This window comes from Melopsittacus undulatus, chromosome 8 (assembly GCF_012275295.1).
Source record: "Melopsittacus undulatus isolate bMelUnd1 chromosome 8, bMelUnd1.mat.Z, whole genome shotgun sequence".
NCBI lineage: Eukaryota > Metazoa > Chordata > Aves > Psittaciformes > Psittaculidae > Melopsittacus > Melopsittacus undulatus.
The window spans coordinates 37487895-37514313 of record NC_047534.1 but is presented as its reverse complement, the minus strand read 5'-3'; the positions used below and the strand labels follow the sequence as shown (position 1 = coordinate 37514313).

Here is a 26419-nt window from a genome sequence, read left to right as displayed (position 1 = left end):
TCTCTCTTGCTCTGATAGTCTTGCAAAGGTGCTATAGCGTAAGGGTAAGGAGGCTTAATTTAATCTTAAACTTGAAGTTGATTTAGGCTATATTATTAAAAATGAGCAAGCAGACATTTAATCTAATTTTGTCTTTTGTCCTCCCATTCCTCTGCTCTCATTCACAATCTTTTAATGCAGTTTGAAGTCTCATGACATTATTTGCACAACTTCCTTTGTAATATGCAACCAAGAAAAACTGGCTTTTCCTACAAAAGTTTATTGTCAACAGCTAGTTGTGAGCCTTGCCTGTGGTAACAAATTATTTTAATTTGGGAATATGAATAGGATCAATTTAGTAATTCATGTTACATTTCAAGGAGAACTTGCTCATGCCAAGAAAAAGCTGTTTGTTCAACAAATAAAAGTCAAATACGTTCAGTTTTGCACATTATCATTAGGAACACAAACCATGCATATAGCAAAATTGCTGTTGGTTACTTTGCCATAGACAGTATTGTTTTGTCCTCTGTAGCCTGAGCTATACTGTAATTGTTAAAATCGTATCCTGGTTTTCCTCATCTATAAGATGCTGTGAAATAGTTTGCATGTGGCTAAAGTAACTTGCTGTAAATTACAAGAAAGCTAAAGCTTTAAATATGAAACATTTTTTTAAAAGCTTTAGTGTTGGCAGACCATACCTGCTACTTTGAGCTCATTCTTTTCAGGTATTAGCAAGTCTTACCCCTTGCCCATCTTTTAGTTTGATTTCCAAGGTGTTTTATCTCTGAACCTTTGAAATGAGTGTTCTGTACTCACCTGATTGAAATAATCTGTCTAACTCTGTAGAGGTGGCTTGGAAGCATTGAATTTATACTTTGTCTCAAGGCTTGCTTCATTCTGTAGGTTGCAGTTGCATCCTGAGGGCAATTACTAGGTGTGTGTTTAAGATAACTGTTTGGTAGTTCTGTACCTATTAAACATGAGGACAAGGCTGCATTACACTTACAGGGCATAATACTTTTTTGACGAATTTTTAACAGAAAAGGAGTGGTGACTTAAAAAAATGAAGGGGAATAAAGCAGAGATGAGGAAGAAAGAATATGAATGAGGGAGAAACTGAGCCTAAAGTGGAAGAAGGAAAAATAAGACAATTAGAAAAAAATAAACAAGAATATGCATTAAAGGCAGTGGAAGCAAACAGATATGTATCTAGCTGAGGGTTTTATGTGACAGCTGTTGTCACAGTATATGAACACATTTCATATATAATTAATAGTGATAGTGAAGTAAATTGTGTCGGGGTATTTCTGATACTTCTTACTTGAGTTAAGAGTGACCTTTGGGGGTAGGGGGAAGGGTGAAGTCTAGAATGAGAAAGGGATTCCTATGTCTTCAAACATGTGGAAAGATACTCTGAGAAGAATTTTGCAGCACTTTGGATTCTGGATTCCCATTAGTTTTATTCTGCGTGCCCTCTCCTCCAGAGGCTCCTTTGTACTGACGATTTTGCACTGACAGTAGTCTGTCAGACAGTCTCTGTTAGCAACTCTTTCTGTTAGCTTGATATAGCCCCAGAATGCTATGTGTGTTAGTTATTCCCAGATTACTCTTTGGTCTTAACACTGAAGGGAAATAATTGGTTATTTGGAAATATCTGTGGTAATACAAAGGCAACAAGCAAAAGGAAGGAGATACAAAAAAGGGAAAAGAGAAGGATGAACAAAAAGATTGAAGTCTTTTGCAGATTTTTACAGAATTTGGAGTATATCAGAAGCAATTTAAAATCTGTAATACTTCAGGCAAATATTTGAAAGTTATTATGAAGATTATTTATAACATAGAATGTGGGACTGCATGATGTGTGTTAATGGCCATGACTGTACAGTCCTTGAGGAGGAATATGTTACCTATGGCAGCCTGCTTTTGAAAATTAAGCAGCTTGACTTCTAAAATGACACTATCTCAAATGGCATATTTTGACAGAGTTTTCCTGTGGTGACTTGCAGTGGTCTAGTATCTACCCTTCCTTCTGGCAGTGGTGCCCAGCCCTGAGGAACTGATCATGAGCAGAGTCTCTGTGCAAGAACAACTAGGAAGCCTAAATTTAGATTCCTATCTGTTTTATGGGTATCTAGTATATGAGGCACATGAAAGTATCCTCCTTTCCCTCATCTGTAAGACATTTGATTTGAGCTTTCAGATGGGAAACAAGTGAGAGTGACAGAAGAACGTAGAAGGGGTTGCTCAGTTTCATTAGACATTATAGCATGGCAGCAATGCCTCAGGCTTCTTAAGTTGAATTGATAGTGACATTTCATCTTCAATCGGAAGACAGTAAGCTAATGTACTGCAGTGAAGCTCAGTTTTACAGTGCGTTTGCTAAAACTGAACTTGTTTTCCTTCATAATCCGAGGTGTGGGACTTATCCCACACTTTAGTGGTCCAGTTCCAAAGTGGATGGAGTGGAATTTTCTGTAAGAATAAGAAAAACAAAGTTGAAAGCTCCTTAGCATCCTTCCCTAGCTCCCTGGGGGCAGACATTTTTCCTCTACAAGTTTATATTGCATGGTGGCTTCTTTAGAGCATATTCTTAATGTCCCTTGAATTTCTTCAATGTTAGAGTACCCTGTTATACTTTTCTCATAGTGGTTTGGAAATACATAGCTTGGACATTTCAGGTTTAGGGCTACCAAACTCAGAGATGACTTGTCTGACTACCTTGGATTTTCGAGGGTATTACCATGAATGTGATAATATTATTACAGTGTGGCATAAGAGAAGCCTTGTTATTACAGCAGATAGATTAGTAAAAGCTAGAATATATATATATATATATATATATATACACACATATATTTTTCTAGTGTCATCTTAGTACCTAAGTTACCAACATCTAATTAGCCAAATGCTTCCGGCATACAATTTACCTGTTGCTTTTGCTAGTGTTGTCTGGTTGGCAGTCCTACAGGCTCTAGTGTTTGTCCTCCCTTCTGTCAATGATACCCAGCCCTGAGGAACTGCTGGTCATGAACAGTCTGTGTACTCTACAAAGAACAACCAGGAAGCCTAAATTTAAGTTATCTTGTTTTATAGATATTTAGTATACAAGTCACAAGTTCTGTGTTCTCTCTTGGAACACTCAATCTGGTGCTAATCTGCTGCTAGCTGCCATATTGATCAATGAGTGAAGCAAAAGGCAAATTATTTTGTGATTAGGATTGTCATTGGAGTCCTTACTTAATTTTATAAGCCATAAAGAGTGTGGTGTACTAACATTTATGCTATCTAGACTAGAATATGCTAGTAATTTGTAAACTTGATATGTATTACTCTGGAGAGTACGTAAAGATTGGCTGTTTAGGGGGAAAAGCTAAAATGCTTTGGTTGGAACTGGTACCAGGAAGTAGAAACACACAAACATGAATTAATGAATACATTAAGAATGTCACATCAGCACCACAAGGCTGAGGACACTGGGTTTTAAATTTTAATTCTAAAAATCTGCATGTTCCCTCCTTTCTCCCATTGAAATGCATTAAAGGAAAGCTTTCCATTCAAGTTAGTGTTTCAGAGTTGTTGACAGATTTTCTTGAGGGCAATATTGCTTAATGTTTTCTTCTTACTTGCAGAAAGATCCAGATTACCTGAAGTTGTGGCTGGATAGCTTTGTTTCTAGCTATGAACAGTTTCTGGATGTGGACTTTGAGAAGCTGCCAACTCGGTATGTAGAATTACAGACCCATTCATCTTTGATACCTGAAACAGACCTGGATGAGAGCCCAGTCTTGTTCAATGTCAATACTACCTTTAAACAAAAGAAAGGCTTTTCAGTTGTTGAGTGGCACTCCCACTCTTTTGAAGGTCAAATCGGGAAGGGAAGGATGGAACTAGGCAGGTACTGGTATTTGCATTATATCAGGAGATGGCATGAGTATTCACTTGCTCATAGAAATATTGTTCCTTGTGCATAGTTTTAAATAAGTATTCATTAAATGTTGCATATGAAATATTACTAGTGTTAGTGGTTGGTATCTGTATCAACAGTGACTGAAGAGAAGTAAAATGTAGGTAAAGGGTTTGTAATTTTATTTCAGGGATTGCTTTAAAAGTAGGGATGAGATGAAATGCTTAGCTAAAAGATATCACAATCTTTCATTGAAAACCTTTTAAGAAATACATACGAATGATAGGCTTTAAAGTGGTTTCTTTGCAATCATGAAGACTTCAGTTCAGGGCAAGAACATTGCTGACTTCATTCATGTTGCTGACCACAAGTTCTCAGGGATAATCATAAGGTGGTATTGAAGTCTAATTTCAGAGTTCCATATTTAGTATTTTGAATTTTCTGTATTCTAAGGATCGTATTTTGAAGACTAACTTTGCAAATGAGGAATAGAAACTTAGGCACTGGATGTTTTCTCTTGCTTTTGAGATGCTTGCGTGAACTAAGGGTTTTAAGGAAGAACAAATGCTGTGGAATTCAGAAATCATGAGAAGTGGTGTCAGTATTATAGCTGATACAGCTACTCGTGTTTGAATGCAAAAAGAATGGCTCTCCTTGCGTGATGGCTGCAGTCCAAGCCCTTTTGAAATCAATGGAAATTCTTTAATGGACTTTGGATCAGATCCTGTTTGAAGTGTAAGTGATAGCTTCTACTGTTACAAGGAAATAAGAAAGTTGCAACTGGATCTTGGTGAATAAAAACCGGGCTTTTTGGGTCTTCGTATTAAATTTTTCTGCATAATGCCTATACGGATGTAAAAAGTATAATGCAATTACCAAGAAGCAAGACCTTCAACTTAATTCTGTGCTCTTTCTTAAGATTTGTTTTGTTTGCAGTGTCAAAAATGCATCTTATTGTGTTAAAGAAAAAGGTTTATCCTTTGGCACAGGTTATCTTTAACATATTACTTCATGTTGGAATCTGAACAATGGAAGAGAAGAATACCTTTGTACTTTAAAGTTCTCAAGAGTTCTTTTGTTTCTCTCTGTTGATGGTTTTTGAGTTTTGGGTTTTTTTTTGGTGGTGGCTTTTTACAGCAATTTAAACAAAAAACACATGAAGCTTAGTTGTGCAGAACAATAGCAGCATCTTTGTTGTGCTAAATGATGGCTTAGTGAGCATAAAAATCGTGTATTTTTCTGAGGTTAATGACAGGATTAGTGATTTAGCCTGGAAGAATATGCCCATGTGGATTTAGACTCATTTGTGTAACAAATGTAGAGAAAATGTATCAAAACAATACAGGGATGAAGGCAGATCAGTCCTGTGTTTTTATGGCTGGAATAAAAATTACACTGAGAGCAGATATTAGGATTAACAAATAATTGCAGTTTCTGCCCTTATTGGCATTTATGAGATAACCAGACGTGTGAGAAGTAACATCTTTCTGGAGTTTTTCAGTTTATATTGCAGGCGTTTGCATTGTGGAACTGATATTCCTAAGCCAACAAAAAAGAAGTAGGTCAGTGTGGAACCAACAAATACTGATTTCCAGTGAGTCTTTTCTTTGGGTCATAGGAACATGTGGACTCAAGCAATTCCAGTAAAAATAAGTTATTGAATAAGTAGTTCTGTCTTTTGATATTGGAAATAATGCATAATGCTAGTAAATGAAAAACTGAGTGGACTAATAATTTGGGTTTTTTGTTGTTTTTTTTTTCTCCCTATATAAATCTTGGTATGATTTACAGCTACATGTCTGAATGACCTGATGTACTGCAGGGCAAATGCCAGGAAATAATGAGAAACTGTACTGGGAGAAGAAAGCTTGTACAGATTGCTGGACAAAACTAACCTTTTGGAAGACAGGCATGAAGTTCTGTGTCAATGTAAAACATATGTGTTTTTTTAGCATCCAAGAAAACACCACTTAAGAAATGTAATGAAAGTATTAGTGGTTTTGTGGGTTTTTTCCTTCTTGAAAGAAGGACTCTTTGATTGGCACTGTCAGATACTGGTTTAACTGATAAGAGTATTTCTTCTATAAATTATACTATATAATTTCCTGAAATCTGCTTTGGATATCTGAAAGATGCTACATAGTGCAGAATTAGGAAATCTCTAAATATAGAGGATGAGTGTATCCAATGGTATGATTTGCCTGTATAAGTAGAGCTTATAGAGTTATGCAGCTTATAGGCTTATAAAGCTCCATCATTGTGCATCTACCCTGTATTTTTAAATGAAATGGTTCATTTATGGTATTCTTGACAATTTTACTGAAAAGGTGTGGTGATTTTACTGAAAATTTGAAAATAGGTATGCTGATGGCTTTGAGCATAGAGCATGAAAGATTAATAGTGCCTGTTCTTTCTCTACTATTCATTTTATATGTATTTACTGTGAAAAGGATAAAACCTTTGCCAGCTGGTGGGAGGTTTTTTTTCCCCCTCACTGAAGGAGGGGAATTGTCATTTGGGTTAATGCTTTTAGAAACAACAAAGGCCTCCAGAGTATTCTCATGCTCTTTTTCTGCTTTTGGTTTGCATGGTCTCAAGCAAAGCAGCTTAAAGGCAGCTCATGCAAAGTACCATAGAAACCGTACTTTGATAACTTATTGACTTCAAACCCACATAAAAATGATTCAGGAATCAAGATGGGAATGCTGATTACATGGTTAAATGGTGGGAAAAGTAAAGCCTGGTTTTCTATAGCCCTTTTTTTCAAAGGGCTTAACACTGGTGGAGGACAGGTTGAAAGTGCCAGTGTGAGATTGAGCTGCAATAGGTGAATACAATTTAGAGTAATTTAACTTCCTTTCAGACACCTGAGATGGCAGTCTATATTGCTGCAAAATGTTATAGTAATGCAAGGAATTATAAACAAAAAGAACAGAAATGTGTCAAGTTTTTCCTCATATGTGCGGTAGAGTACCAGCAATTGAATTTCAGTTATGTTTTTTTGAGATTTATGGGGGATTTAAGCTTGCCTGCTTTTGTAATACTTAGTTTACACAAGTAGCTTTGTTGGGAAAAATTAGAACTACATGTCCACAAATACAACTTCCTCATTTTTGTGGTGATAAGAGTGGTAATTTGCTCCAAGGTGAAAAGAAGTTTGATTATTTATGAACATTTATAATTTTTTGTGTACTCTGTAGTATATTCAGTTTTAGTATTTCTTGTGTCAGTCTTGCATAAGGCAGTAAATGCTCATGGGTTGTGCAATAGCACAGTCAGGCAGCTACTGCAGAGAAAACATTCTCTGGGACGTGAGGCATGAAGGGTATGCGGTTTGCTCTCTTGTAAGGCATTTTATGATCTTACTGAAAAAGACTTGATGGCCATTTTAGGGAAATTACTTCTGGATATATAATTTCAGCTGTCAAAAAGTATGGTTTTCTTAATACAGAGATATGGTGAATTATTGGATTATGAGGAGCCATATTTGTAGTCCCAGAGGGTATGGATCTGCTGGCATTTAGAGGGGGGAAACTGCTATCACAGAAATTGAGATTTCTTTCTTGGCAGTTGTGTTGGAAAAAAGCAGTTGCTTTTAATTTTGTGGTTAGTGTCTGTATCAGTCGAGGCCCTGTAAATAATTCAGAATTTTTTAACACAGATTTGCCGATTCTGAATCCCAGGATCTGAAAAGCAAATTGCACAACTTCGTGCAAAGGAATCAACAGTATTTGGTCCTTCGTATGTGTATGGGTTGCACTTGTCTTCTAGGATGTGGGAGCTTGCTGTCACACTTGTCTAGTTTTATTAGATTTGGTCTGTTCTTCCCCTCTACATAAGCTTCCTTTTCAACTTAAAATCTAAACAACGTATTGTTCCCCGTTTCCTGCAAATAAGTAGTATCATAATGTTTAGTGTCAGTCATTGCATTTCCCCACACTTTTTGATGCTTATTCTTACAGGGATATACATATGCAAGTGTCATTAGCGAGTTTTTGGGGTAGCTGAATTTTTGTTGTAATTTTCCCTGACTTTAGCCATGTATATGGCTTTTGTGAGCTGTAAGGCTTTTGCTTGTGTTTTCCTGTGTAGACTTCATAGAGAGTGTGTCAGATTACACAGCTGATGCTACAGGCAAACTCTGTTTAGCATGTGCAACAGTAGACAGAACATTCTCTTGGGTGAATACTGTTTAACACACCGACATATTTCTATGTGGCTGTAACTGGCTTAGTGGCTCAGCTACTGGTTTTGTGATTTTCTTCTTTCCTTCCTTTGGTTCTCACTAGTGTATTTCTAAAAATGTTTCAGTTTAGCAAAAACAGTAGACAAGAATACCTTATGTTCTTCAGGGCCATGTCTGGCCTTGGGAGAGTTGTTAATTTTAACAGCAACACAACAGTCTTTTTGACTCCCACAAATAATTAGATAGCAGAAAAAAAAATCCCTATTTGCTGGGTTAATGATATCCAGAAAGTAATAAGGATGGGTGATTTTTTTCATGCAAAATTGGTGTGCCAAGACTCAGATTTTTGAGAGCTCCCTCTCTTGCACATTTAGTCTCTGGTTTTCACATCTTCCTTTGTTCAATCTTACTGTGAACAGCTTTCTTCTTGTATTTAATCTTAGCTTTTATGGCTTTTTAATTCATGTAAGAAAGACACGAAGCTCACTGTGGATGTCTACCAACTGGGCTTCATTAACTATTTAATAATTGGTATCTCATTTATTTGGGCACTTAATCTTCAGTAGAAAGTTGAAAATATTCCCTTTGAGTTTAGTTTTCATGTGTCATTCCATTGTGGCCATCCCTTTCCTTATTTAGGGATTTCCCAGGCCACCCATTTACCTGATGAAAATCATGCAATTTCTCCATGGCAATTAAGGCAGATCATTGCATGGAGGAGCACTGAGGAATCCAGTTAATGAATTTTTAACACCTTTTTATTCAGTGGAGTTAGTTGCTAGGGAAAAGGAGGCTCAAGGTGGCATACTGCCACCAGGCTTTTACTTTTGTTTCATTAGGAAGTGTTTGTGAACCATCAGTTTAGTAACCTTTCTTTTAGAGGCTTACTGGAACATTACATAAGCACCTTGAAATTGATTGGTAGCATGTCATTTGCATGATTAACAGTTTTGTGTGTGGTTTTTCTCTTTAGGGTGGATGACATTCCTCCAGGAATATCACTGCTTCCTGACAACATTCTTCAGGTCCTCAGGCTCCAGCTGCTACAGTGTGTCCAGAAAATGTCAGATGGGCTAGAAGAGCAGCAGCAGGCTCTCTCACTTTTACTTGTGAAATTCTTTATCATCCTTTGCAGGTATTTGTTCTAATTGTTACCTCAGCAGTGCTATTGTTTTGTTAAAGAAATTGTGGTACAGCCAATAAATATAGGTTGTAATAACACAAAAGATGTGATTTGACACTTCCCAGGAGAAACAGAGAAATTTCACTTCTCACAGTCTTCAAAATAAAGGAAGAGGGAATAAAAAAGAGAAGGGAACAATGCAATCATTTTGGCAGTAATGGTTGCCATGAGAAATAGAATGGGTATTCCTGTAGTTACATAAGATATATCTAAGGGAATTCAAGATATGGTGTATCTGGTATAAGAAACACTTTTAAAATAAAGGACAAACTCTAACAAGTGTTGGCTATGAAGTAACTTGAGAGAGAATTGTACAGGGAGAACTGTTTCACATTCTTAACATGCTTGTAATTCCATAAACAACTTAAGAAACTGACTGATTATCCTATTAATGCAACTGGGTTCCTTCTGAAACTTGTGCCGTATTTTGTAATTCTGTTGAAGCAGGTGAATAAACTGGTTTTAGGGATCTAGTCCACCCTATTCTTCAGTCTTCTATTATAAACTGCATTAAGAGAGGAGGGGGATCTCCTTTTCTGAGGAATATTTGAAGCAGCTTTTAAGACCACTGTCTCTTCTTCCCATGAAACAATATAAGAAGCTGTAGGGCAGTGTTTGTTTCCTGGTATCTTAAATATAAGCTGAGTAGGTGGTGGTAACGTGTCTGAAGTGCAAGCTATTGTCAGTCTTTAATTGCTGTCAAGTTCTCATTATGTCATCACTTCAGTATCTGATCTTTGTGACTTATCCTCAAGACTGAGAAATAACATGTGTATGCTATTTCCTTATTGCTCTTGATTTATTTATGTTCTAAAATAATTTATTAGATATTTGTTTTCCTTGGGAGAATTTAAATTGAATAAATGCTTCCGGGTAATATGTTTGCTTAAGTTTTAGAAAGTCTATGCACAAGTAATGTGGGAGAAGTGGAAGTTGCTGTCTTTATTTTCAGATACCATTTCTGAGCTTTCTGTTCAGAGTGTCCTGGGAATCTGCTTAACCTTTGAAACCCCAAATTCCAGATAGAATTGGCCTACAGCAGAGTGACTGGGGCCTTTCTTTTCCTTCCAGTAGAAGAAAACTTGTGAGCTCTGTTGTTACTGTGACAAAAATAAACATTTGAGTACATGCAGTACATGACAAGAGTATTTTTGAAATGCTGATATACTTTTGTATGGTTATAGACAGAATGCTAAAACAAACATTGTTTGAACTAGCCTCAAATGGTATACTGTGTACATTTCTGTGGTTTTTATGTTGTCTTCGTAGAAATTTGGCTAATGTGGAAGAGATTGGGATGTGTTCATACATTAACCATGTTATCACCATGACTACGTTATACATTCAACAGGTATGTGATTAACAGTTCTCATTTTTTGCCGTCCAATACTTCCTGCTCCTGTTAATATGATCCACTTTTTCAATACTAGTGTTGTGTGGGAAACAGTCTGTGGGCTCAGAACTGTTCTGAAGGTGATCAAGATGAATTTTCAACTTTTAGAAATCTTCTGACCACAGCTTTTTTTTTTTTTTTCTCAGTTAAAAAGCAAAACAAAAGAAAAAGAACTGGCAGATCAGACCCCTATAGAAGAATTTGTGCGACATGCATTGGCTTTTTGTGAAAGCCTCTACGATCCATATCGAAACTGGAGGCAGCGAATTGCAGGGTATGTGTGGATTGGAACAGGATTATAAATACTGTGGTTGATGATAGCTTTAGATGAACAATATGTCAACTTTCTGACAGAACTACTGCTGCCTAATATCAAACTAAAATAAAAAGTTGTTACCTCTATATTACTACATTTTGCAACTGATGAAATTGATAGACTTGAACACTTGATAGTATGTTTAAGGATTTTTTTTTCCCCAAAGACGCACTCTTTAGGATAACATTAATGAAATAATTTTTCTACCAAAATTAACATAATGAAGCAGGCATGCTAGGAACTGAACTTCATTGCCACCAAACTTGTCAGAGTAATATATCCCAAGAGTACCAGTATTTCATTCAGTGGAAAGATGAGTTGTGATGCTTTTTGTAAGGTGGAAAGTGTAGAGAGCCAGGAAATGAGCTTTTGGTGATGCTTAATTGCTGTCATTCTAGGTACAGGCCCTGATCTTTGAACCTTCCGGTGATTCACTTTGTCTACTATAAATGGCTCTTCAGAGACCTCTTACAAATTTCTGAGAGACCTTTTTCCTGCACAGTTCTCCCTCATTAGCCTCAAACTAATTGCAATAATGTTAAATGTACATAGTTTTGCATAGTTAACATGTTTTTCTGCTGTGTTGTCAAGGGCTGAAGTTGTTGTTTGCCCCTTGCTGCTATTATTCAGAGCTGCTTTTCCTTTAGGTCCTGTTTTATTTCCATCAGGACCATTTTGACATGCATCAGATATTAGACCAGTGCATACAAATAACTAAAGGGATAGAGAGATCATATCTCATGTTACCTTGTCTTGTAAATCAGGTCCATTCTCACAACATACATTCTGTGACTTGCATTTGTGCAGCAAGTCACTTGTGCAACATCACGCAAACAGAATGGAGATGATATGAGCTGTCTAACTTGGCTGCTGGGGTTTCTTTGTAGCTTGGAACCTGCAGTCTGCTGTAATACTGCATGGACTGCAGGTTTTATGAGGCTGTTATGGAAACAGAAGATAGTATTCTCAATAACAGCTTGAATTATTGTGCACAAAATTTAAAGGAGCATGTAGGGATCACAGCTTCTGGTATTACTGTGCAACATGAGAATTCCCCTTTTCTAAGACAGAGCATGAATTGATACCAGTTATCACGGCATGCCAGCATACTGCTAAGCTGATTTCAGAGTGCCAACACATTTCATGGTATCTTAGGTAGAGTATAGGTACTCAAAATAAGTAAATTTACAACCAGTGAAGGTGTAGAATTTGGCAATGAATCCATATAGTCACACCACAGCGAAGTATTATGCTTTCTGAAACTGGATATGACTTAAATACCTTTATAAAGTTATATTTACTAGCAGTCTAGGACTTAAACCAAAATTAATTCAAGGATATACTAAGAGGTGTTGGTCAGTTGTAACTGACCAACATGAAGGTCCTTCCATTGCTTTCTTCTTTCAGAAACAGGCCCATTTTTCTAAACTGGTGAAACAAGTATGCCAGAAGGGATGGGGAGTCAGACTTGCTTGAATTAGGGCAAAAGAAAATATTGAAGATCACAGTATATATGTGTTACATTTTTGAAAAGGTTATAAGTGTATCAGTAGAGTTAAATCCCTTTAATTTGATGGTGTCGTCATGTCATTCCACTCCCTCCTCCTCCAATGAACCCATAATAATGATTTGTGTCCATTTCAAATTGCATGCTTAAGAAATTTGGCAGTCTAGCTGGTAGCTTAGTTACAGTAAGCAAGGACTTAATAACAGCTTGCTGGCATACAAACTATATTGTATAAAGCTAAGGTGTTTCTAGCAGTAGGACAATAAATACAGGATTAGCTATGATTCATTTTTTCAGGATAAAATATTACTGTGCTATTTTTCTTGATCCTGTAGGTGAAAGGTAACTCCTGATTTTTGGTAGTGTTTGGTAGTTTTTTTATGGTATTATATAATATAGTATATGATACCATATACCCAAGGTCTCATATCTGATTTCGGTATCTTTTTTTTATGTGATTGCAGACGTTTCCTTAGTACGGTTGAGAAAAGCAGACAGAAGTATAAACCAGCTTCTCTCACTGTTGAGTTTGTCCCTTTTTTTTACCGTAAGTATCATTCACAGCATGTTTAAAAATAGTTATTGTTAAAGGAATCAACTTACTGATTCCAAGTTTCTTTCCCCTAAGAATACCTGATAAATGTGAAAGCACCTTGCTTGCTTTCTGAGGCTGTATGAAGTGGGTTGCTTTGTTTGCTTGTTTCATGCTCTGAGCATCACCATCTTGACATCTTTGCTCATTTTGGAAAGCTTGGATTTTTTTAGACTTTCATTCATTGCCTAATGTAATATAAGAGGGTTGGTTCTCTAAATTGCCAACTTCTGTATTTATTAGGGTACATACAGTGACTGAATGTAAGATCCCTGTAGCAACTGTAATGATAACTCACATGGAAAAATAATCTCAGGGAAATGTTAATGCATTTTTGTCTGTTAATATGATTTAATAGCTAGAAAGAAGGCACCTCTGTGCCATCCAATGAGCAAATGTTCCTTGGACTAAAAGTTTGGGAAACTTCTTTGTTTTTTTTCTGGTTAAGCCATTAAATATCATGATGGCTACTTTGGAATTCATGTGTTCTCACCATTACAGATTGGCTGTGTGGAAAAGGAGGACTTATGTGGCATGTTCTGTACTTAAATCTTGGGAAAGTGGGGTACCCAGCTAGTTCTCCAGTTTAGCATATCAAATTTCTGGTGACAACAGAGTTGAAGCAGCTAAGTGCCAAATAGAATTGAAGTGGCAGGAATATGCTGGAGTTGGGGTATGAGTGAAATTGGTCCTTTTTGCAGCTATCCATTAACTCAGCTTTAATTGGAATTAAAAAGGAAGGCTCTGTTCCTGTTTGTGAATTTGGTTGCTCTAGGTTTGAGTCATATACTCGTCCTTTTCCTTGAGGTTCCCTCTCTATATACCTAAAATAGGCTAGTTGCCAAAAAGACCAAAGAGCAGATGCCAGTAAAATGCCATTATCTTTGTGTCAGAGTACTGGAAACCTTCTCTAAAGGCTGCTTCTGAGGAATATCATCTGCAGGTTCTCTCCTCATTCGGTGCATTGCACCCTGGTTCTTCCTAAATCCCTTAAATATTATATACGGTGGCTGAGCTACAAGTGTGCTAATTAGCTGGCAGATACTCATCTGCTGGTTGGCCAACTGGCAGGAGAGACAAAACAAGAAATTGCAGAGCATGTGCTTTAGGCATTCTGCTGTGGCAGCACTTATGAGGCTTTTTCTTTTTTTTTGGTCTACCCACCCTAACAGTTTACTTACAATCTGCTGGGTGCTGCTCTTTTGAATTTGTCTGAGTTTCCCCAAAAGATTCAGAGACTGTAAGTCATGGGAATGGTGGGACTATCATTTAACAGTGTGATCATCTAAGCATTGTGTCCTTGGAAGACCAGATTTAAAAAATAATTGTGCACTTTTCAAACAGGCTTACTAATTCAGCAGATAGTTAGAAATCTTACTTGCCAGTAATTGGTAATTGCCTTAAAGGTTATATTATTATTTTAATGAATATAAAATTCTTGCATTTTCAGTTTCTATTGTTTGTTTAAAATCTCACTGTTTTACAAACCCAAGTAATTATTGGTTCTACCTCATGAAGTTATTGGAAGTTTTACAATGGTTAATTCCAAATAAAATAATCCTTTGTACTTTGTTGCAGCTACTTTGAATCTAGTGCTATTGCTATAGCAACAATATCCAGGTTACATGTCTTTCTAAGAAGAGTTGCTGAGGCTGTTTATAGTTAATTTATATTGGGTATGGCATGAGAAGAGATGCAAGATAATGGCCTTTAAAAAGACTACTGCTAGAAAGGTTACAGACCTGTATAGGCTTCCCTGGGAAGTTTGGCATAAAGGGAGCAAGCTCAGAGACTGTTTTAATTGAGCTACCTGTACTGTATATAGCATTAGATGTTCTGTGCCAAAATTGCTCTAACTTTTGTCATGCTTGCTAGCTGCTTGCATTTTAGCATGTCCTCCAATTTCCCATTAGTATGGACAAAATGGCTCATGTTACTTTATGGATCAACTCAACAGCTGTTCTGTCTATAGTTCTGCCAGCCAGTGTGAAAAGTTTTATGCAACCTGAAGGTCTGGCTCTGTGAATTCCTGATAAGTGTGGTCTTGTTGTTACTTTGATAGCGCTGGGATTGATGTGTTTGTGTCTGATTTATATGAAAGAAAGTGGGGATTATATCGGTGAAATTTTTTTTAAATCAAACTTTGCATGATGACAGGGAGTGGAGATGCTTTTTATTATTATTTTGTTTGGTGTTCTTTTTTTGAGAGGAAAAACATTGTATAATTTATATGACCAAAGTAAGGAGTCCTCCTCCTTTTCGTTTACTCCTATCAGAATGCTTTCAAGAAAGTGAACATCTCAAGGAAAGCCTAAAATGTTGCCTGCTGCATCTTTTCGGAGCTATTGTGGCTGGTGGTCAGGTAAGGATGCTCTGAACTCAGCTGCTGAAGCCTCCAAATGCATGCTTAATGTTTAAGGCTTATAAATACCCCATAACCCACAAATGAGAAGAATTTATTATTGACTACGAATTGTCTGTCTTATGAAATTTAGGGTAATTCTGTGTGCAATAGTATCTAAATGCTAAAAGCTAGGTCCTGCTTTCAAATAACAATAGGAATTTACTGTCTATGATAACAACACATTTGTATGAGCTTACTGTAATATTTTTAAATCATAAAGAAAAAAGTGAATAACTAGATTAGGAGTTTCCATCTGCAGAGATACAAGTTTTGTATCAACACGTGAAATTCATCTAGCCTACTTCCCAGTGGCAGAAGCTGTTTCATTAAGAGGCATGGGGCCTTTATAGCTTGGAAGCTATTTAAAGTCTTTCAAAGAATGTGAAGATGTGAAGAAAGGAGAATGTTCATTATCAGCAAAGCCAACAGCCACTCTCTTGGCTGGCTTATGTAATGTGCTACTTAGTCAGGTCACAAGCAAGTGATGATCCAGAAGAGCAGCAAAGCCAGGCCCTGGTCCACCAGGGAAGGCAGGATGTGACTGAGCATGATGACCAGGCAGGTAGAGGCTGTTGACCTCACTGACAAAAGGTACAGCCTCACTGTACTTGAACAGGGGGATGTGAGTAGGTCTGGAGGTGTTAACCAGGATCAACCAGCCTAGATCACTAGACAACTCTATAGTCATGAAGCCTGAGATCAAGTCAGGAAATCTGGTCAGCACATCAGGATGGGAATTTAGTCTTGTGATGGTGAATAGGGTCAGTTAAGAGTCCTGTGGTTGCCAGCCCATCCATAGTGATGAGGCAGGTCTAAGGTCAATCTGGGCAGTCAAGGTTCAAGACAGTAGGTCAGGTTCAAGACAGTATGTGGCCTGGCATAGGCCCAGCTGCAATGTAGCTCAGGCAAATAAAAGATTGGGAACCACAGCTTGAATGAAGCTCCTTAAGCAGGGAGTCCCTGCCAAGGTTTCTTGAAGTTCTCTAGAAGTCTGGGCTCCTGCCCAGCTTTAGGGTGGCCTTCAGCCTATGCAGTCAGACCCCCAGGAAGAGAGGTTAGGAAAATGCATTTGGGTCCTGGACAAGTGTTTGCAAATTATGTTCTTTTCAAAGATTTTAAAGTATCTTGAATCTCATGATCTAAAATGAAAATTCAAGTGCAGCTTTACCTAGAATTAACAGTTTATCAAGGCTGCTTTATAAGAATTTTAACATGCATTTAAATTATACATCTTTTCCCCTTTGTGCGTTCTCTTCGAAAAAATGAGCAAGATTGGATGCATTTCATCTGTAGTCATCGATACAATCCAAGTAGAATGTTTCATATTTAACAATTACAGGGCATTAAGAGGCATAATAATGCATGTTGAATGCTTCAACTCAGAAACTGCTGGTTTGAAGAGGTTTGATTTTATTTATTATTTGTTCCTTAATCACTTCTCTACCCCATGGGTTTCAGAGGAATGCTCTTCAAGCAGTATCTCCTGCCACTATGGAAGTCTTGATGCGTGTTTTAGCAGACTGTGACAACTGGGATGACAGGAACCCTGAGGAAGTGAGCAGGAAAGCAGAGCTGACTCTGAAGTGCCTGACAGAAGTTGTCCATATCCTTCTAACCAGCAGTTCTGACCAGCGGCAAGTGGAGACAAGTACAATATTGGAGAATTATTTCAAGTTGCTTAATTCAGACCATTCAGCTTTACCTAATCCAAGGCGATGCAGGCAGTGGGAGAGCAGGTTCATAGCACTACAAATCCAGATGCTGAGTGAGTAGTCAATTGCACAGATCCTTTAAGTATCTCTTCATAATAACTCTAAAGCAAGTAATGATTAAACTATGATAGCAGTATAACTGAATATCTACCAAAAAATGTTCACTTGGGTGAGCAATCCAAAAATTGCAAACATTTCTTCATTGACATCACTTTAGATGTATTCTTGTTTAATCATTCACTACAAAAAAAAACCAACCCAAAACAACAGAAGAGACTATCAGATGGCTACCATTTAACCAGAGTGAGAAGGTTCATGTACTGCCAGTCTCCATTTAAAAAAAAAAAATTAAAAAAAAAACCCTTACAAAATCTTCCTACTCCAAAAAAAAACACCACCAAAAAACAAACCCAAACCCCTTTTGCTAGGCAACAGCTGACATCAGCCTATAATTGCATAGTAAAATGAGTCTGTGGTGACTGTTTTGTGATAATTCACTTTTCAAATGGCATTGTTGTAAATATTGGCTGAAAGTGATGGTCTGAAACAGTGGGTTTAAGTCACTGGATAAGAATTCAGGATTTGGATTTTTTTCCACTTTGATGTACAAAATGGGAAATATAAATAAAGGTGTTTCTTTTCTCAAACTTCCAGAGTAATTGCTTCATGAGGAAACAAGTGTTCGTGTGCTTTACATAAAAGACAGGCTGTTTATGTACTCACAAATAGCAATAACTTTAAACAGAGCCCCAGAGCAATCAAAGATACTTGGTAGCTGAATTTTTCTCCAAAAATAGTAGATTACGTGATAATTTTTATAGCATCAAAATGTTTAGCTTTAGGCCTAGTGCTTTGTATTTAACATGCACATCATTCTTGATCAAAGAATTCACAACGCATACTTTGTTGTATAATTTTCCCCCATGTTTATTATGTAACGTGCTGAAAAAAATACTTGTTGGGAAATGTTTTGTCTTTGATGCCAGTTCTGTTTTAATTTTATAGATACCATCACAGCCATGTTAGACTGCACAGATAGGCCTGTTCTGCAGGCTATTTTCCTTAACAGTAACTGCTTTGAGCATCTCATTCGACTGTTGCAGAACTGCAAGGTAAATTTTCCCTTATCAGCATATTTTTAACAAAACTTGGCTTGTAATACTGCAGGTATGTTAATTACCTTTATGTTTTCTCTCTAAATTAAATGCAATTTTATAGTGTCTCCATACTGGAAGTAAAACTTGGAATGGTTAGTGCCACTAATGCTATGAAAGATCTAAAAATTTCAAGTTACTCTAGAATATTTATTCTTAATTAAATAATGGTGTTTGTTGTTTGTCTTGCGGTTAAAGCAATGAATGCTTATTTTGAGTCTCTATCTTCACAGACACCTCTCAGTCTCTAAAAATCTGTTGAGGTTCTTACTGGAATCAACCTCCATAAGGAATCTTTTGGGTCGGTGTTTTTTTTGTTTTGGTATTATGTTTTCTATATTCTGTCACTGGATTGCTAGGAAGTCAGAACTGCTGCCAGATGGAGGTGTGAATTCTAATTTCGGAAATATATTTTTCCATTAAGAAAAAATCAAACCCTTGCTGGTCTGCCTGGTAATTTTATTCAAAATAATAGTTTTGTGTAGCTGACATAAAACACGAACTTGAGCTGTTACAAATGTTCTTCAATTGTTCTTCTACATAGGACTTAGTGTTTACATAGATGTTGTGTTTCCATCTCAGTCCCAGATTGTGATAATTTGCAAGACAGTGTCTTCCACTGATTGCTTTGTAGATGTAATTTTTCCCTGTGCTGAAGTACATAGATATGATGTAACTTTGTGGAATATTGTATTTCTGTCTGTGATACATTGGTAGCGTAGCTATTTTGAGCTCATTTAAAATGCTAGCTATGGTATGCAATTTGATTCAAATCCATGTAGATTTTTTTATTAGAACATATTTCAGAGCAGTGATTAATTAAAAAGAAATGTTTGGATTATATTATAACTGTAACTATAATCAATGGCAGAATGCCAACTGGTGAGTGTTTGGGTAGTGTTTATAGTTTTTTTTATTTTATCTCCTCCTGACAATACATGACCTTTCCATTCTCCTCCTCCTGTTTGGGAATCTGTGCTATTTTTGTATTGACCTTGTACTCTATAAGAAATTTCTCTTTTGGTTTCTCCTTAAATCATTAAGCAGTGTGATGTTTACCTGTTCATGGAGACTCCAGCCATGTTTCTGTTCTTATATAAATAAGTGGTGGAATTTAAGAAGGCAGGAACAGCTATTCTATTTTTGCACACAGCTCCTTTTATTTTTATTCTGCTTGTGTGTATGTCACAAGAGATGCTTTTTTTTTAATTCTTTTTTTTTTCCCTGTGATAGTCACTCTTTACTGTGATTGGGTATCAGTGCTGCCAGTTTGCTGCATGGTGGGAATTTTTTATCCTGTCATAATTAGAATACCCTAAAAATGAGAAGGTGTTGTATATTTATTTTCCAATATACGCTATTCTTTTTCAAAGCCAGAAATCAAAGTTGAATTTAGCTGTGGAATTAGGTTTCTCATTATTAGCTGGGGTGGAGACTATTCCTAGATCTTTTTTTCTTTACCTATGAAATTCTTGCTACTGGATTCAACAGCAAGCTGTATGAAGAATGTTCTTCACATAGTGGGAGGGTCCATACACATATCTGAAACTCGGGAAGCTATTGCATCTTCAGCAAATTTGAAGTGCAAAAAATTTCCGTGGAAGGAAGGGGTAAAGAAAATCCATGCCACTATTTCTGCTATGGAGATCCCAAAGAACTTAGGATATTCAAAGCCAGACTTCTAGTCATACTTCTTAGTCATTTGCAGTTCAACAGTCTTCCAAAATTTGAATCTTCCTTATATTTACAGGTTTTAATACTTACGAGCAAACTGTCTTTCCTTAACTATGCTCTAGGGTTAGACATCTGCAGAAAACTAAAGTGTTTGGTTAACTTTTGGTAGTCTGAATGTTGCTTTTTGCCTGTGACATCTGGAAGAGGGACTGTATTTTAGAGGTATCAGGAGGTGCTTGTTTTACACAGAATCATTTAACAAGCTGCATTATTGGCCCTGAATCTATTATCATCTGTTAAATTCTCTTCGAGAGGTCAGACTGAGCAAAGCACAATGACCTCTAGCACTATGCCTGGTTAAAAAATTAGTTTCTAACCAGCTTTTAAATAGAAGAATTAATACCTTATGGACATTGTAATAAAAAATCTATTTTTCCACTTGACATGTATTTTCAGAACTAAAGTAACCCATATGAAAATCGAGTTTTTTTTTGCATGTCTGCATTTGCTTCTGTTTAATGTTCTTAATTCTACTTGTTAATGTTATAACCCTCTGAGGAGTGTTATAGTTACTCTGCAATGCCAAGTTCTTTTGACTGTGATGTACCTTTCAAAATGACATGTGTTTCTATGTGCTTTCACACCTGTGTAAGTCAAAATAATATCTTGAGTGTTGTCCTTCTGTTTTACCCTAATTTATGCAAGTTGATTTCTCAGGTTGTTCCTTTTCAGAGAGACTACCCAGCACAGAATGAAAGAAAATGTCTGAGAAAAAAAAAATGACAAATGCTGAGTTCTTATCCATTCAGGGCAACTATTGTTAAATTTTTTTATTTTTCCTTTTTTTCCCCTAAGTGACTTTTAAAACATTTTGATCAGGGATCAATAGAATCTAAAACCAGAAAAAGAGAAAATAAATTTTAGTTCTGATTAGGTTATGGCTAAACTTTGCATCCAAAGTGACTGTAATTGATTATGAATTTGAGCTTTAAACTTATAAATTCAGGAACTGATGGGGAATCTAGCTACTATACACAGAGCAGTTTCTTAGCTGAAGATGCAGTATAAGTGTGTGTTTGATGTAAAGCTATTTACAACCTCTCTGATTCTTAGGATGATGACAGAGGTATTTTACTCCTGTCCAAAAGACTATGTGCCCCAGAAATTCTGCTTCTCTTGCTGTTTGAAGATTAAAAAATTCTGTCTATGTATCTTCAGTCTACACCTAGGATGAAACATAAGTGCAAAAATGGTGAAACATCAGCACCAATTTCTTTACTAATGCCCCACTGTTGTCTTTCTTACAAGTAAATGCTTGAGAACCTCCTGTCATGTTGCATATCTTAAATGAAAACTCAGTTGTTAAGCCAGTGGCGGGTATGAATTCCAGATAGATACGTTTCCTTGTCTCAGCCATTACAAATCTTCATTTAATTCTGGGGGGAAAAAAAAAGGCAATTACTATTCAGGAAAAATATCATGTAATCTTTGGTATTGTAAGATCAACAGAAGACTGATAGTAACGGAGGACAGTGTCTCACCAATGGGAGAATTTTTATTATTTTTTCTAGTTTTTAAATGTGAAATTCAAATCCAAGGCAGCCTCCACAGGTTTGGCTGCAGGCGACTGTTTAATACGATTATTTCCATTGTTCTTGTCTCTGTTTCTAACAGCTGTTTTTAAATGCTAACAATAAAGTGGCAGACAAGAGTGAGAAAGACCTTGCCAACAAATTACTGACAGAAATGAATGAGGACCAGGTACCTACCTAACCTCTATTTTGCTTCAGTTGAAGTCAAGACACAATCACAGGAAAGTTGATTCCTGTGCTTCACCTTAACCATCCTGTTTAAGCCTTCTGCAGCAAGATGAACTTGTGCTGCTGCACACACCAGTATTCCCTATCCCAGAAAATAATTTTTCTGAATAACTGAATTCAATGTCAGTTTTATTCATCTGCTTCAAATTACAGATATTTGCAATACTGAGCATCAGTTATGCTTCTTTTAAGGAAAAGGTGAAGTACATGAGTGGAATCCAAGTAAATTCTGTCAACCCGGTGGTGATTTTCCCCCCTACCTTTCCTCTTTTTTGCTTCTTTGTCTCAGCACTGTGGTGTTTTGGATTCTGGGGCCTTGTTTGTGAATCTCAGTGGTTGTATTTGTCCTGATTTTTTGCTTGTTATCAAGAACAGATGTTCACAAAACAATGGACAGGCTGAATCAGGGAGGTAGGAATAATAGCCTGTTGCTTTAATTTTTCCCAAAATACTGTGTAAAGTTTCAAATGCAAATTGTTGTATTAATTTTATAGTAGAATGATTTTGTTCTGATTTAAAATGTAAAGAAATGCTAAATTCAAGGTATGATAATTACAAATTGTGATTCTAACTAATAGCTTTGGCTTTTGTAGAAACTCAGTGCAGCACTCTAACCGCATGTAAATGTTTCTTCACATCTAACACTGTCTTTGATTCTTGATGCTTTATTTTCAAAATATGTTTGATATGCATATAATATTTCGGAGATGATGAAACAGAGTGTGTTTGTTTGCAGTTTTGCTAATTAGATTTACTGATGGATGTGAAATAGTGCTCCAACATTTTTGTCCTTAAAACAACCATAGAAATATCAATATAAACAAGAATTACAGGGTAAAAAAAAAAACAAACCAAAAAAACAAAACCTCAAAAGATGGCCTGATTTGGAAAAAGAGATGTTGGTCTATGCAATGAGGCTATGAGTGAGGCAGCCACCTTACTGTGCTAGTGTAAGTTCTTATGTTTTGTTTGTGTGTGTGTGCTGTATTGGTGTGTAGGGGCTTGGATGGAAAAGGAAACACTTTGTATGAAATGCAGGTGCCTGACTGTCCAGCAGCACACACACACATACTGCAAGTGGTTTCCTAATTCGTTTTCCTCCCTCCCTCTTGAGGTTGTCCATTAGACGCATGAGGAAAACCTGTTTGTCCATCAGAATATTTGAAGTGCAATGTGTGTTGTGAGTGCTTCTCTCCCCTTGAAGTATGTGGCTAGTTGTCTTCTGTTGTGTAAGTCCCGTAGGCCATGGGATGATGAAATCTTGACTGGTGGTGAAATGATTTTTGAAGCATGTTAACAAACTCTTGGTTTCCCTCCTGGCAGGAGGGCACAGTATAGATTTTGGAGCTGAATGAACTGTCTTTGTATATTAGTATATAACTTATGTACCTGCTACTTTCAGGTGTTTCAGGGGCACCTAGACCGCTTGGCAGTTTCAACTATTCAAGCCCTTACTGCAGTAATGCACAATTCTCCAGCTGCTAAGGTAACAGTTTATGCAGAGGTTTGTTTGCAGTAGGTTTTTTAGTGTTTTTATCACAGTATCTTGATGAATCTTGCTAGTGAAGATGAGCAGATTGTGGTCTCACATTCTTGCCAGATAGGAATAGCGATTAACATCCTTCATCCATTTCTATGCATTTAATGGGTGGACAATGACCTATCTTACTAACAAAACTGGAAGATTGGTGTATTAATAGCAGTTGGAACCTTTTTAAAGGAAGTACATTATTATTTTCTGCATGAATATTTGGGGAATTTTCAGGTAGGAGTCTGTGTTGTAGTTTTATTATGGTTTTAAATTAACCCAGGATAGTACTGCTGTCCAAATGATGGTTTTGCCATTCCCCTGACTTCCACAGAATTGCAGAATGGTTGAGATTGGAAGAGACCACTGGGGTCATCTAGTCAAATGTTCCTGCTCAGCAGGGTCACATAGAGCGCTCTGCTCATGATTGTGTCCAGGTGGCTCTTGAATATCTCCAGGGAATGAGATTCCACAACCTCTCTGGCAATTTCATTTGTAGTTATTCTTGTGATTTGATAAATGAATAGGCTGTGGCTGGTTTGTGAATCTGACTGGAAGGTAAGCCCACAGAAAACCAGTGTATTTATTCTTAAAATGCTAAGTTCATTAGAATCACACCATGGTTGAATGATTCTCTAGTCTTGGCATAGGGAAAGGGATGTGGCTGCACAGTGGAAGGCTAAAGAAAAGAGTGGGAGTCATTTGGTTTGGTTTCTATTTGCAGTACAGTCAGAGTGAGAGCTATGCTCCTCCAGAGTGTTACTCAGTGTGCTTGTTTCTCCACTGACTCTGGAAAGTGTGGGAAGAGTTGTATGTTGGAGGTGGGGACTGGCTGTGATTCACAAAGGGTCAGTGAAGTTTTCAATTGTACTTCCACCGCAACATTATATGTTTATTTCTTTCTGCATTTACCTAAGAAACCACCTCACTTCTGACAGATTCATCCTTTTGCATCTTGATATTTTATTTTTGTAAAATCAGTTCCTTTTCAGAAAAGCCTCCCTGGAACACTTCTCTAATTTTTGAAGTGTTCAGAATGGGTGGTTTTTCATCAAGATAGTCTAGGAAGGTCTTTCATTCAGAAATTAATATCTGAATACTTCTAATTCTTAATGTAATCACTTCATTTCATGCTATAGTTTGCATTAAAAAATGAAGCTATTAGTATTTCGTGACAGAACTAACATTTTTATTATACCGGATCAGTTATATTCTTATACAGGTTATTATTAAGGTGTAACTTTTAATCTTTAGGTTATCTGCACGCTGCAGTGAAATACTTCTTATCTGCAACATGCTAGAGATTACACATTGGATATAGCAAAAAGAGACTTCTAGCCTGCATTATTCTTGCATTCTAATTCTTTTGTGTGTAATACTGTGTTAAATTATAACCTGCTGCAGTAGATGAGCAGTTTTTGCCCATTTTGTTAGTGACACTGGGATTTTTATCCTCAGGAGGTCTTCAAAGAGAGGATTGGTTATGCACACATCTATGAGGTACTGAAATCGCTGGGTCAGCCCTCACGGGAATTGCTGGAAGAACTCATGAATATGGTGAGATGTGGTTTTTTGAATGCTAAAATGCTTACATCTTTTCAGCAGTACTTTTAGCTCTGTTTTATTGTATTTCATGTCTGTTGTGTTTCAGGCTGTTGAAGGTGACCACATGGCTGTTGGGATACTAGGCATTAGTAATGTCCAGCCCTTATTGCTGCTTATCCAGTGGCTTCCAGAACTAGAATCACATGACCTGCAGATTTTCATCTCAAATTGGTTGAGGCGAATCTGCTGTATTAACAGACAGAGTCGTGCCACGTGTGTCAATGCGAACATGGTCATCCGTATCATTGAGACACTGAAGTCCCACTCTGCACTCCACTCTACTTGTGCAGAGAACCTCATTGCCCTTCTGGGCTCTTTAGGGAGCCAGTCAATGGGCTCAGAAGAACTGCTTCAACTAATACGGCTCCTGAGGACTGAGGAACCAAAACGAGCTCACCCTTATGTTGTTCCAGTGATGCGAGCCATCCTGGCAATGGCCCGAAAGCAGGGCATGGCTAGTGCTTTGCAGTATTTCAACTTGTACCACAGCATGGCTGGAATTGCTGTTCCATCAATTCACAAGTGGCCAGGCTCTGCATTTTCTTTCAATGCTTGGCTCTGCCTTGACCAGGACCGGGTGGACCCTAGCACAACTAGCAAAAGTGGCAAGAGGAAGCAACTCTATAGGTATAGTTACTATAACTGCATCAACAGCATAAATCTTGGTCATCTGTTCCCTGTGCACATGATACCCTATCTGCGTATCTTTATAGAATGCTGTGTTGCAGAAGCAAGCATGTAGTTTCTCCATTACAATGGTTTCTTGTCTACAGTTTCAATGTCCATAATTCCAAATTTTGTTAAGGTTCATAGCTTAAACAAAACAAGATAAAAAGCACCTCACAACAGCCTTTTCACTGTTTCCTATAAAAGTGATTTTCTATGAGAGCACAATGAAAAGGACACTTTTCAAATAGTAAATGTTGGACCAGCAACAAGTGGATAAATTGGTTCTCTCCTTAATGAATGTACTGTTAGGTGATTTCCAGTAGTTTCGGTGAAGTAAGTCCTTGATTATGTGTTTTGTTGTCTTTTTCTGTAGCTTTTTTACAGGAAGTGGTATGGGTTTCGAAGCATTTATTACGTACTCTGGGGTATTGGTGGTTGCAGTTTGCACAAAGAGGGAATATGCGACAGTGATGCTGCCTGACCATTGTTTTTTTGACTCTCTCTGGGTAAGATCTGATACAAAAAAATATTTTGATTAGGATAGTTCTGCTAGCTCAGGAGTCAAATTTCAATTTATTGGTTGTTTCACAAATGGTCTATTATATTTAAATAATTCACGGCATAAGAACAGGTCTGATCTCAAATAATGCAAGCAATTCCCATGTAGATTAGTGGTTGAGCTAAATTATGCCTATGTTAATAAGCATTTGTTACTGCACAGTGCTGTAACCAGCTTATATTTGAGACTTTTTTTAAACATGCAGATTTTTATATACTAAATTATAACAAC

General features: G+C 37.0%; 1 protein-coding gene across 1 annotated transcript in view; it reads left to right on the top strand.

Moving 5' to 3' along the window:
* NBEAL1 (neurobeachin like 1) overlaps positions 1–26419 on the top strand; it is an 85140-nt gene that overhangs the window by 13345 nt on the left and 45376 nt on the right. Inside the window, exons 3-15 of the mRNA XM_034065306.1 lie at positions 3612–3703; positions 9046–9207; positions 10525–10606; positions 10795–10922; positions 12936–13018; positions 15340–15425; positions 16926–17232; positions 18185–18291; positions 21682–21768; positions 23230–23313; positions 24814–24912; positions 25007–25587; positions 26003–26135. Coding sequence (XP_033921197.1) covers positions 3612–3703; positions 9046–9207; positions 10525–10606; positions 10795–10922; positions 12936–13018; positions 15340–15425; positions 16926–17232; positions 18185–18291; positions 21682–21768; positions 23230–23313; positions 24814–24912; positions 25007–25587; positions 26003–26135 — 2031 coding nt within the window. The remainder of the gene's footprint in view (positions 1–3611; positions 3704–9045; positions 9208–10524; positions 10607–10794; positions 10923–12935; positions 13019–15339; positions 15426–16925; positions 17233–18184; positions 18292–21681; positions 21769–23229; positions 23314–24813; positions 24913–25006; positions 25588–26002; positions 26136–26419) is intronic.